This window comes from Neoarius graeffei, chromosome 10 (genome assembly GCF_027579695.1).
Source record: "Neoarius graeffei isolate fNeoGra1 chromosome 10, fNeoGra1.pri, whole genome shotgun sequence".
NCBI lineage: Eukaryota > Metazoa > Chordata > Actinopteri > Siluriformes > Ariidae > Neoarius > Neoarius graeffei.
The window spans coordinates 70,970,353-70,984,724 of NC_083578.1; the positions used below are offsets into that span (position 1 = coordinate 70,970,353).

General features: G+C 40.4%; 1 protein-coding gene across 1 annotated transcript in view; it reads right to left on the reverse strand.

Annotated features, from left to right (window-relative positions):
• nphp4 (nephronophthisis 4) overlaps positions 1–14,372 on the reverse strand; it is a 522,237-nt gene that overhangs the window by 429,212 nt on the left and 78,653 nt on the right. The window contains exons 3-4 of the mRNA XM_060932193.1: positions 7,162–7,316; positions 5,544–5,608 (exon numbers count right to left, since the gene is read on the reverse strand). Coding sequence (XP_060788176.1) covers positions 5,544–5,608; positions 7,162–7,316 — 220 coding nt within the window. The remainder of the gene's footprint in view (positions 1–5,543; positions 5,609–7,161; positions 7,317–14,372) is intronic.

Genomic DNA, 14,372 nt, shown 5'->3' on the forward strand with positions numbered 1-14,372 from the left:
CCAAGTCAAAGTCCTGACCTTAATCCAATTGAAATGCTGTGGAAGGACCTGAAGCAAGCAGTTCATGTGAGGAAACTCACCAACATCCCAGAGTTGAAGCTGTTCTGTATGGAGGAATGGGCTAAAATTCCTCCAAGCCGGTGTGTAGGACTGATCAACAGTTACCGCAAACGTTTAGTTGCAGTTATTGCTGCTCAAGGGGGTCACACCAGATACTGAAAGCAAAGGTTCACATACTTTTGCCACTCACAGATATGTAATATTGGATCATTTTCCTCAATAAATAAATGACCAATTATAATATTTTTGTCTGATTTAACTGGGTTCTCTTTATCTACTTTTAGGACTTGTGTGAAAATCGGATGTTGTTTTAGGTCATATTTATACAGAAATATAGAAAATTCTAAAGGGTTCACAAACTATCAAGCACCACTGTAACAAATGAAGTCGGACCTATCAAAAACAGCCCACAAGTGAAACAGACTCTCGAGATGGTTTTGGTATGGTTTGATTTTGCAGTCTGCACTATTCGTCCTTGTGAAAGCAAAGTGGTGAAATACGGTAACTTGAGGCTCGATGTCCATATGCAGGTTCAGTTTTCTGTCACCTCACAGATAAGAACCAAGAGAGACTAATACACTAATGTTTACCCTTCAGGTCATGTGGTTCAAGATGCTTCTCTCTTCACCATGGTTGTAAAGAGCAGCAACCAACAGACACTTCTGGTATTTCATTCCAGTTCAGTTTTTGCTATCTCTGCAGTATTTTGATGACAGAATCATGGAAAATAACCATTGTGAAGGACATTATCCATAATTCATCTGGGCTCTGAGGTCTAAAGAAGCCATGCTATGGACAACAAGTGATCTGAGAAGTAAGCAAAAGTGAAATGCCCAGAAATGGGCATTTCATGGGCGGCACGGTGGTGTAGTGGTTAGCACTGTCGTCTCACAGCAAGAAGGTTCCGGGTTCGAACCTCACGGCCGACAGGGGCCTTTCTGTGTGGAGTTTGCATGTTCTCCCCGTGTCCGCGTGGGTTTCCTCCGGGTGCTCCGGTTTCCCCCACAGTTTAAAGACATGCAGATTCGGTACAATGGGGCTACTGTAATTGGCGCAAGCTGTTGTGGTTTCCCATGCCATGATGTATGTACATATATATATATATAGATCTTCCTATGGCAAAAGCTAAATAAATGGAACCGAGTACCCTTTTGAATCGCCTTGCATTTTGAACACCAAAAGCACTGAGGTCATCTACAGCTTTCAGGTACACTTTAACAGGAACAAGTGTCATTCATTAAAAAAAAAAAAAAAGACTATATATATATATATATATATATATATATATATATATATATATATATATATATATGCATAGCCGCCAACATTCCGACATTGTAAATAGTAATACAAGGTTGGGTACTGAGTCTTGGTGGGGGGTCGGGGGCCCCCCGCCGCCAAAGCTTTCTAGCAAAACTACCCTGAAAAATCACACTAAAACAAAAAATAGTTTGACAAAATTCATTCTACAAACTATCATCTTACATTAATTTGCAAAGTTCTTTTCAACAATGTATGGAAATAGTCAGTGAATCAGGCAAAAACTTCAAACAATGCAATTGGCACATATAACTTTTGACAAAGTACACATTAGAGAAATAGACTAGAGCTTACTCAGTCAACAGTTGATGTTATTGCACCACAAACTTGGCAATATCTAAAACCATTCATTCATTAGTCACAAACAAAAATGAATTAAGAATATTGATACAAAAAATATTATGAACTTTGTCATCAAAATTAAATATACAACAAAAATGTGAAAATTGGCAATGAATACGGCACTTCAAAGATAAAAAACAAAAATTTTCACGTATTACGATATCAGAACGCCCGCAATGACTGATAGAAATGTCTCGCCGACATGGAGCACAAAACGCGTAGCAGAGATGCCTACCCCAAATTTTGAATTTCAGTATTCTTGAAAACATTTTTCAGTATTTTGGAATGACTTTCAGTAACATTATGCGCATTTCCATTATAAAGAGGTGTATATACCAATATGTTTAACATTTAAATTATTAAAAAGAACTGTTTTGTGTGAATTGAATAAACAAAACACGAGCAGCCATCTCAACTGAATTTCCACTCAACAAATTTTTAGAGCATACAATATATCACATTTTTATAAATACAATAGTGTTCCCTGTTTGCAGACATTACGGTTGACTACCAATCATTGGTATTGAATGTAACTCCTCAAAAGTATTATATTATATTGCCTGACAAAATGTTCTACCTGTTAACGGATTCTAATAAAAAAAAAAAATTCTTATTTCATGCCAAAGAGAGTCCGACATTGTTATCTTAATGTCCCAATATATAAATACTTCAGCATAATGCTTCAGAAGAGACATTGAATAAAATGACATTTATAATTGTATTTAAAACAGTGGAATGATCATTTTTTTGCCACAATCCCAACAGCACTAATCATAAAATTCTGTTTTTGATCATACTACATGTACATTTGCACTTGCAACACTGAAAAGACTTTGAATTAAAGAAGTACAGCCAGTGTTTGATATTTCAGTGAATAAAAATCAGACATGTAAAAAGAAACTGAATAAGTTTAACTCACATTTCATGGCACTAATTGGCAAGTTCAACTCCAAGCACAGGTCAACCATCACCGCTTCAGCACGTGTCACGTTCCGTGTCTTTTCATCCACAGATTTCGTAAAAAAAAAAAAAACTGCTGGATACCCCCAGATTTACTTTCCGCCTGACTCGCCATTTCAGCATACTCCATATGTTTTTTGGAGTTGACATGCCGCGTGCAGTCATCACGACCACCATGAGTGATGTTAATGTCAGTTCTACACAGTTTGCAGTGCGCGTATCCATTGCCCTTTTGACTGGGTGTAATGCACGGCCATTCTACCGTATCGAAAATAGCGCGAACAAATGTGCGGAATCTGCGCACGTCACACACAGCATGTGTGGTTGTCGTAAAAATAAATAGCCGTGAATCGCGCATGGATTGAAAAAGTCGCTTGGACATTTAAAAACAACTCACTGGAATTTTTTAAGACTTTATAATAATTCCGTACAGAATAACACTGTTTGCCGTAACATCGCATTTACGTAACTTTTCCGTACAAAATACGGCCAATCCGTACTAGTAGGCATCTCTGGTAGTGATCGCCCTTACTTGACTTAGAAATGAAGGGAAACTCCTCTCGGTACGAGTCCTTGAAGCGCTGGCCCTTCCCCTTAGCCATGCTTTCTTTAGAGATTAGTACTACGCTACATCTTCATAACAAAAGCTTGAAACACCATGTTTTGTTCAGAAACTTCGTGAACAAAGGCCAGACGATAGTGTGCCATGGATGATCTAATAGCATCATTGATTGGCTGAGAGAACAAGCAATAGCCAATGAAATTTGGCGTAGTATCTGCCGCTTGGAACGAAGCGGTGTTTTATCAAATACGAATCCCACCGGTGATAGACTTTGAAAATGACCCATGAAAATTGGCAAAATCGTATTTTATTGTAGTAAATTCGTATTTTCGTAATCAAAACGACAAATCGTAATAAATACGATTTATTCGTAGTAGTTGGCAGCTATGTACAGGCATGTGAGAAAATTAGGACACCCCATTAAATAATCAGCTTTTTATTTAGAAATGGTACACATACCAATATCCAGGCATGTTTTTATGTATTTTTCAAAAAGAAAGTGATTTGATTGCAATTTAACAACAAAAATGAACATTGTTTGACAAATCCAAAAAAAGAAAAAAAATAAAGTATGTATTTCAATGGAGGAAAAAGTTAGGACACCCTACCCCCTAGTAGCTAGTGTTGCCCCCTTTGGCTGATATAACTTCAACGAGACGCATTTTGTAGCCTTTTACCAGTCTCTGACATCGATCAGGAGAAAGTTTGGCCCACTCCTCAATGCAGAATTCTTTTAGCTGTGAGATGTTTGAGGGGTGTCTTGCATGTACAGCCCGTTTCAAGTCACCCCACAGCATTTCGATGGGATTAAGATCAGGGCTTTGACTTGGCCATTCCAGGACTCTCCACTTCTTCTTTTTTAGCCAGTCCTTGGTGGATTTGCTGGTATGCTTTGGGTCATTGTCTTGTTGCAGTATCCAGTTACGCTTCAGCTTTAATTTTTTGACAGATGGTTTCACATTTTCTTCAAGCACCCTCTGATACACAGTAGAATTCATGGTGGATTCTATGATGGTGAGTTGGCCAGGTCCTGCTGCAGCAAAGCATCCCCAAACCATGACACTGCCCCCTCCATGCTTTACAGTTGGTATGAGGTTCTTTTCTTGGAAGGCTGTATTTGGTTTACGCCAAACATGTCTTCTGTTCTGGTGTCCAAATAATTCAATTTTAGACTCATCTGTCCAAAGAACCTTATTCCAGAAGTCGTGGTCTTTGTCTATGTTCTCTCTGGCAAACTTCAGTCTGGCCTTGATGTTTTTTTTAGAGAGCAAAGGTTTCTTCCTTGCACACCTCCCATGCAAGTCACACTTGTGCAGTCTCTTTCTGATGGTAGAGTCGTGCACTTTCACATTGACAGTTGCCAGAACCTGCTGTAATTCCCTTGATGACACTTTAGGATTTTTCAGGACCTCTTTGACCATCTTGCGTTCTGCTCTTGGGGTAAACTTGCTCGGACGGCCAGATCTTGGCATGGTGGCAGTTGTTTTAAATGTCCTCCACTTGTAAATAATTTTGCGAATGGTGGAATGGCTAATGTTAAATGCTTTTGAAATCTTTTTGAATCCTTTACCAGAGTCGTAAGCGGCCACAATCTTCTTTCTGAGGGCATCAGGAAGCTCTTTAGACCTCACCATGGCGCTCACCTCAACATCCCAACTGTCAGGGCCACACCAAACTAAATTTGAGGTTTAAATAGGGCAAGGCTCCATTCAAATGCTGGGTAACGATGTACTAATCATGTGCACCTGACGTGATGCACCTGTTTGGGATTTTCAACATTTTAAGAGGGATAATATAGGGGGGTGTCCTAATTTATTCCTCACCAGAAATTGCATTATTTTTTAATTAAATTTTACAGAAAGTTTTAAAAAGGCTTTTCTTATTTTTTTATTGTTTAGTTATATTACTTGGATCCCTCATTTTAATTAAAATTTACATTAAATACCCATATGTCCAAATATATTTTAAAATACACAGGATTTCATGAGGTGTCCTAATTTTTTCACATGCCTGTATATGTACAAGCACCCATAGTGCCCAGGGCCAGTGTCTTACTAGCAGTATACTTGAGCTGCCATAAAACATGATTTATAATGCATGAAGACATGAACTAAAAACACTTTATAAAAAATCATTTTTTATTGATTAGCCGCCCACCATGAGCTGGAACACACATCCAGTGTAAATATATAGCACATTCAATACAATGTCCTGCTGAATGGTGAATCTTTTTTTGTCGGAGGAGGAGCAGGTGTGTGTGTGTGTGTGTGTGTGTGTGTGTGTGTGTGTGTGTACTCACTCTGCAGTGGGTCCCTCAGTGCTGGGTGTAGCAGAGCTCGAGGGGTACCATGGAACAGACTCAGCCTGCAAAAGAAGAGGCAGAAATACACACACACACAGTAAACATAAAAATTAACCTTGACAGTACATATATATTTCATATATAAAAGTGCAATAATCCGTGCAAATTACATGAGTTAACGTCAGTCAAGTCAAGGTTTACATTAGTTATGGCCCTTTTCCACTACCCTTTTTCAGCTCACTTCAGCCCGACACGGCTTGCGTTTCGACTACCTCAGAGCAGCACGACTCAGCTCGCTTCAGCCCTACTCAGCTCCCAAAACTCGCACGGTTTTGGAGTGGGGCTGAAGCGAGCCAAACCGAGCCGAGTGGGGCTAGGGGCGTGAGGAGACACTCCCCTGTGCACTGATTGGTGAGGAGGAGTGTCCTCACATGCCCACACACGCCCCGCGAGCACGCTGGGATCTGTAAACACCGTAAACCCGGAAGAAGAAGAATTACGAGAATTTCTGAAGCCTTATGCGCCTCGCCTCATCTATACGCTCTTGCCAGTATCTGTTGGCGTTGTCCGTGACAACAAGCCACAGCACCAAGACCAGCAGCACTAACGACTCCATGTTTATTGTTTACTATCCGGGTCATGAGACTACCGCTTAAAAGGTCACTGATGTCACTGTTTGCGCCGCCTAACGACATCACGTGACGTCCAGCCACTTTCACTAACTCCACCCAATGTGTCCACCCACTTCCAGCCAGCACGGTTCAGCGCGGTTGTAGTCGAAATGCAACTCCAACAGCCCTGCTCAGCTCGACTCAGCTCGACTCAGCACAGCACGGCTCAGCCCAACTCAGCCGCGTTGGTAGTGGAAAAGCGGCATATGTCTTCGCACGTGCAAGTGTACTCACACAGTAGGATGCAAACATTTTTTCCAAATCTGCAGGATTTTCATGAATAACAAACTTCTCGTCAATGCTCAGTGAATGGTTTACACATACACTACCATTCAAAAGTTTGGGGTCGCCCAGACAATTTTGTGTTTTCCATGAAAAGTCACACTTTTATTTCCCACCATAAGTTGTAAAATGAATAGAAAATATAGTCAAGACATTTTTCTGGCCATTTTGAGCATTTAATCGACCCCACAAATGTGATGCTCCAGAAACTCAATCTGCTCAAAGGAAGGTCAGTTTTATAGCTTCTCTAAAGAGCTCAACTGTTTTCAGCTGTGCTAACATGATTGTACAAGGGTTTTCTAATCATCCATTAGCCTTCTGAGGCAATGAGCAAACACATTGTACCATTAGAACACTGGAGTGAGAGTTGCTGGAAATGGGCCTCTATACACCTATGGAGATATTGCACCAAAAACCAGACATTTGCAGCTAGAATAGTCATTTACCACATTAGCAATGTATAGAGTGGATTTCTGATTAGTTTAAAGTGATCTTCATTGAAAAGAACAGTGCTTTTCTTTCAAAAATAAGGACATTTCAAAGTGACCCCAAACTTTTGAACAGTAGTGTATATCCATTCATATCCAGCTTGATGAATGAGGCCCACTGTCAGTGAGGCAAAGGAGTGAAGAAGTGGCCTGAAGGGCAGAATTGACCATTACCTGCCCTCTCCCTGTGGTTGTCCAGAGAAGAGCTGCAGGATACCAAAGCCCTGCCCCATGGCATTCTGGGAAGTGTCTGTCCCAGGAGAGAGAGAAGCCAGTTCCACAACAGCCACCACTGAGGCCAAACACAGAGATGTGTGAAAGTATACAACCTACAGAGAGTAAAAGAGAAAGGGATTCATGTTGTTGTTGCTGCTGCTGCCTTTTACATAAAGAGGTGGTAATGGAGTTATTATTATTATGATGCATTAATACAATTCCAAATGAAAGATTACATTATATGCTTTGGGAAAAAAAAAAAAAAAAGCATTACACTTTATTTTCTAAGTGTAAAGACTGGAGCTACACACTCTAATGTATCTATCACCTTCCATCAAAATCAAACTAAGTATTGACCAGATTCCTCCAAGCCGGTGTGCAGGACTGTTCAACAGTTACCAGAAATGTTTAGTTGCACTTATTGCTGCACAAGGAGTTTGCAACAGATACTGAAAGCGAAGGGTCATATATTTTTTGCCGCTCAGTGATACTGGAACATTTTCCTCAATAAACAAATGACCAGGCGGCACGGTAGTGTAGTGGTTAGCACTGTCGCCTCACAGCAAGAAGGTCTGGGTTCGAGCCCCGTAGCCAGCGAGGGCCTTTCTGTGCGGAGTTTGCATGTTCTCCCCGTGTCCGCGTGGGTTTCCTCCGGGTGCTCCGGTTTCCCCCACAGTCCAAAGACATGCAGGTTAGGTTAACTGGTGACTCTAAATTGACCATAGGTGTGAATGTGAGTGTGAATGGTTGTCTGTGTCTATGTGTCAGCCCTGTGATAACCTGGCGACTTGTCCAGGGTGTACCCCGCCTTTCGCCCGTAGTCAGCTGGGATAGGCTCCAGCTTGCCTGTGACCCTGTAGAACAGGATAAAGCGGCTAGAGATAATGAGATGAGATGAGGCATTGATCTTGCTCCTGAATTTACCATACACACCCACACAGTTAGTATAAATACAGAGGTGATTATAAGAAATCATGTGCTGATTGGTCGAGAGATTCAGATTATTTCTCGTTAATCACCTTGAGTGACTCGGTAAAATGGCAGCCGATCGCTTTGTCACTGTAAGTGAGGAAGAATTACAAATTATGAAAAAAAAGAGCTGTTCCTAAAAGCACTAAAGATGCTCCGAAGTTTGGTCTAAAACTATTCAAAGGTCAGGTGGAATTGTGATTTATTTCTTATCTTATTTATTTATTATCGATTTCAAAACGAAGTATTTTCTGCGAGTCGGCGTAGATAAGTGACAAGTCTGCGTGCATTACATTCGCATGCCGCTTTTGAAGATTGAAATAATTTGGTTTTTTTAATAATTGCCTGTGTATTTATACTAAAACAATTATTCACCAAAGGCGAGGTGAATATCAGTGAATAATAACCAAGATGAAGTCGAGGTTATTATTCACTGAGTAAAATCGTAAAAGACTTCATGTCTTAAAGTAACGATGGATGCCGTTTCCCTTTCCTTAGTTGAGCGGTTCTTGACATAATATCGATTCATACAGTTGTAGAATAGGGCTATTTACTGTATGTTTATTATTTACTCTTTACTGTTTGATCTCAAACGCATTAAGAAGGCAAGAAATTGCACTAATTAACTTTTGACGAGGCACCTGTTAATTGAAAAGCATTCCAGGTGACTCCCTCATGAAGCTGGTTAAGATAACGCCAACAGTTGCGACTTTGACGAATCTAAAATATGAAACAGATTTAGTTTCTTTAACACTTTTTTTGTTTACCACATCCTTCCATACATGTTCCAGATGTTATTTCATAGTTTTAATGTCTTCAGTATTGTTCTACAATGTAGTCAAAATCCAGAAAACCTATGCATGAGTAGGAGCGTCCAAACTTTTGAATTGTACTGTGTGTATATATATATATATATATATATATATATATATATATATAAAGTACTGACATCTGTGTGTAATCTGGGATCAATTAAATTAGAAAGAGGAGAAGAGGAAAAAGTTGAGGGAGAATGAGAATAGCAAAGCCTGAGAGGGTGACGAAAAGAAGAAACGAGTGAATTTTAAGAAAGCAGTTGAGGAATAAGGAAAACAACATGAAATAACACGTCTATAAAAGTAGACGGAAATGTGAAAAAGGGAGAAGACACCTCTAATTAACGAGCTTATCTAAATCAGCAGCGAGCTTGCTGAGGTAAACAGCGTGTCCTCGAATGCTGCAGAGGTGCAGCGGCACCACAGAGATGAGAGCAGATTCGCTGCTAATTATTTAGTCCTGAAGGAAAGAGGTGAAGCGCTTCTCATTCCCCATATCTGCAGGGCGGGTGTCTCCTTGGGCATGTCGAATGAAGCACAGGCCCTATCTTCACAATGACTGAACAGAAAGTCAAAATCCTCGACATGGAACAGCCCAGATGTTCAAGCTGCACGCAAGCCGCGAAGTGCTTTTTCTCCCGTACTGACAACTGGAAGTCGTTTCAAATGCTTCAGATCCAAATGAGCGATGAGAGGTGACAACAATGTGCACCACAGCAAAGCTCTAAAAAATATAATTAGATCCAATTAAGAATGCAAAGCGTTCTGGCAAACTTAGCACTCTAGATTTAACACATACAGAGGAAAACAGATGGCAAAATTGCCTGATGCTTACAAAAGGAGAAGTCATGCAGAATTCGTGAAAAAGTCTATTTTCAAAGTAATGCCTGAATATTTAGCTGATTACTAGAACATGGATGCGGCATTTGACTTTGACGTCCGTCCCTATTTATTCGAGCCAGAAAACAGCCCCCGTGTGATAATCAACTACAGATACTTAATAGGGTGCTGCAGCCCTATAAAGAGACCGGAAGAAATAGTCATTTTCGACAGTTTCTTTAAGGCCCACAATACCGATAACTATAACTATAATGATAACTATAAATAAAATCAGTCCCCTGCAGTTTACGTGGTTGGTGGTCACACCAGCCCAATAACGATACCTATAGATAGTTTTCACATGACGTCACAGAGTCGGGGATTCCCTAGTGGCGGCCATCTTGCGGGTCAAGCTTACCGTATGGGTGACTAAGCACACATTGTAACGTGCGAGTACAAAGTCTTCAAAAGAACCCAAGCAGGCTATTTAAAGCTAGCAATGGTGCACACCTGTTGTATTCACGGCTGTCGTAATAGGTCAGATGATGACGTCAAGCGGAGCTTTTATGGAATTCCCACTGTACGGGAGCACGAAGGCGAGCAAACAAAGAAACTCAGCATACAAAGGAGAAACCTATGGTTTGCAAGAATCAACCGCAAGGATTATCAGCCTTCCAAACACAGCAAAGTCTGCTCCGATCATTTTATAAGTGGAAAGTTGTTTAAATAAACAATCAATTGTGTTTAAGTTTGTTTTTGGAAACCAAAACATCGTGTAAACAATCTCTGGAGGATGCCTAACTGGAACTGACATGGTACTGTAATACCACTAATGGATGTAAAATTTGTCTTAAATCAACTCGATATTATACACACACATATATTTATATGCAGTGTTGAGAGCTCTAAAATTCCAATGTTTACATACCTTGGCTGTAATTAGGACACGACTGTCACTTGTTTTTATATGGTGGACTTCGCGGACCCAGCCACAGACAAAATAATTGTATGACTCCAGTGACTTGTATGCTTTGAGGTCGTCAAGTGTGTCGGCACTTTTACTATTCACGAAATAGTTCACAATATCAGGGTACGATATGGATGGCAGCCCTGCATAGTCACTTGAAAATGCATCTTTGTCCACTTCGTAGGGGTCAATTCCCCCAATCAAGGCCAGTTTGGCTGCATACCGTTGTCGTGAGATGTCATCCAATGTATCCATATACTTCCGTTTGCTTGATTTTGCCGACACTGATCTTTATTTTAGAAAACTGACTATATAACTTTATAAATTTGTCCGAGATAACGTAGCCGGTAATAGCGATGGTCCGTTTTGTTAGCCCCACAAGATGGCGGCTGGAGGGTGTTCCCCGGAATGCCGTGACGTCAGTGAAAACTATCTATAGCCCAGGCCTGGGTTTATCCATATCGGTGAGATTACTTCTAGAGCAATTTTTCCAGGCCTGGACCTGATCCGATAAAACATCTGACCAATCAGGTAATTGTTCACATGTGACGTTGTCTGAGCACATGATATTTTTTCCCAGGCATTTTTGTACATCTTGAAGTGACGGAATACAGATTCATGGAAATTAAAAAAAATATATATATATATATATATATATATATATATATATATATATATATATATATATATATATATATATATATATAAAATTTATGTATAAAAAAACAAAGCACGGATCTTTTATTCACAGATATGTGATTTTCTGTGAAATATCAATAGCAAATTAATAAAGTAAACATGTACCCCACCTTTCGCCCGTAGTCAGCTGGGATAGGCTCCAGCTTGCCTGCGACCCTGTAGAACAGGATAAAGCGGCTACAGATAATGAGATGAGATGAGATGAAACATATAAATGCAGGCAAGATATTTTAATTATGAACTTCGGCAGTCCAAACATTTAATTGTTTTAGACGTCTTAATTTTTTATCCGTGACGCATCATTCGTATGAAATCGGTAACCAATCTGGAATATTCCGAAACGTCTATGACCGATCCGTAAATTATGAGCATCCGTATTAAAATCCGTAACCACTCTGTATTTTGCATCCTTTTTTTTATTATATTTCCATAGTCCATGACCTATCCGTATTTTGTCAACCACTGGAGTGTGTACTGTACATGGGTTGTTTTGAAGTCCAAGCTGTACAGTACGACCCGGAATAATGCGCTACTACTTGGAAAAAACTTCCATGACTATTCCTAAGTTGCATGAATTTATTTACCTGAGTGGCAGGACCGACTGATATTATAGTCAGGATTATAGTTGTGGTGTGACTGCTCCAGACTAGAACTAAACTCAGGCAGAAGGATAGTCAGAGTTATAGTTATCGGTGTTGTGGGACCGGGCCCATATACGGTAGTTATTGAGGTAAACAGATACAGGTATACCTCAGTCAGGATCCTTTCCATGTTGTCAGACTCTTAGAATAACAACATTATGAGCCTGTCAGTGGCAAAAACTGGCAGTTTTCTTGCCCCATGCCAATGATTACCCCATAGGATTACACTGTATAGCCATTCTGTAGTTGCCAGTTATAGCATTCTAACTCAAAACTGGACCAATTCCAATTGTTTTGTCCCTAGTAAAAATCTGTTTTTTCAAAGTTTTCCTTTAAATAGACCATCTCTTTTTTACCGAATCCACCCACATCCACCCTGAGCCAACTCCTCCTGACTGTAGATAACATTTTACATTGCATGGCTGATATACTGAGGCTGCCAAGCCTGTCTCTCTGTGTGCCTCCGTGTTTCTCCCTCACCAGTCTCTGCCTTGAGGTCAATCATCTACAAACACATTTCCTATTCAGATCCTGCCTCTGCTTTCCTCCGTTCTGACACTTTCTATTTCAGCGGGACAGACCCAGATAAAAGCAACGCTCTCAGATTGAGTATCTTTTCAATCTGATTCTCGTTTCACACTCATCACTTGGGTAAAGGCCTTGTTGAGAGAACTCAACAATATTCCACAGAGGACACGTCCATTGTCTCAGCTGCAGATTCCGTGATTATGTGTATGTGTTGTATATTTTCACCGGGAAAGTAAAAAGTGGAGTGAACCTGAATAATGCCCTTCACTAAAAAATAAATAAATAAAGCCTGATGGGAAGAAAAGATCCCCTTCATCATGCTCCTAGGGTCATTTAATTCGCTAGTCTTTGATTACCAGTATCTTACATTCTTGGGGTTTTTTTCCTCTTTTGTTTCACCAGTCTACAAAAAAAAAAAAAAAAAAAAGTTATTTTGGCGCTATGAACTCTAAGAAAACCAAGGAAATGCGGGTTAGAACAACTGGGAGTGCTAAACCCATACGCTGTAGGGGAGAAGAACTAGAAATAGTGAGGGAATTTACTTACCTTGGGAGCGTCATTAGCAATGACGGAGGATCAACTAAGGATGTGGATGCCCGTGTAGGAAAGGCTAGAACTGCTTTTGCCCAATTAAAGCCAGTTTGGAGATCTAGAAGCCTCTCATTGAAGACCAAGCTCAGACTGTTCGAGACTAATGTGAAATCTATCCTGCTATATGGATGCGACACATGGGGCCTGACAAAACACAACATGAAGAAACTGCAAGTGTTTGTTAATGCAAGACTTCGGTATCTACTTGGAATCTGGTGGCCTAGAAAGATAACGAACCAAGAACTCCTTGAAATAACAGGCCAGGAACCTACTGAAATCACCATCAGAAGAAGAAAGTGGCGCTGGATTGGACACACATTAAGAAAACCACCAACGTCCATAACAAGAACAGCCCTAGATTGGAACCCCCAGGGGAAGCATCCAAGAGGCAGACCCCGCCTCTCCTGGAGAAGAGGTGTGAAGAAAGACCTTGACAAAGCTAACATAACCTGGCAAGAGACGAAGAAAATTGCAAAGAACCGGAAACGCTGGAGACTACTCACTGAGGCCCTGTGCTCCCGAGAGGGCGAAGAGGACCTAAGTGTATGAACTCTAAAAGAATGTTTTGAGGACATCTATTTTTGTTACTTGATCTGTGAATATCCTCTCTGCACACAACTTTGATCTAGACGCTATATTGAGTTAGTCCATTCTGAAATTAGCTTCGAGTACTTTGTTTCGGGGGTTTTTTTTTTTCCCCCAGCACACACATACACAAGACACATCAATCAAACCTATGCCTTCGCTGAACCTATCAGATTTCAGCAACCTTTAACTCTCTTTCCAATTTCATACAATTTGAGCCAGGAAAAAGTCAAACTGAGCTGGACTCTGGCCCTCAAAGACTAAAAATCGGGCGCCTCTACCAAGTGTTGGGAAATACCTGTAAATGTAGGTCATGATTATACCGCAGGTATAATTTTAGTGGATTTTACCGGACCTAAGAATACCTGAAAATAGACATTGCATCTAAGTACACTGTGAGGACGGCACACATTTAGCTAGCTAACACAAAAGCCAACTTTTCCTTGGCCCCACTAACCACACGGAACAATAACATTGGATTTCTTTAGTTCCTTATTAGCTACCATTAGCTAATTATATTGACTTCATAGAGTAAAGCATTATTCTGAAGATGTA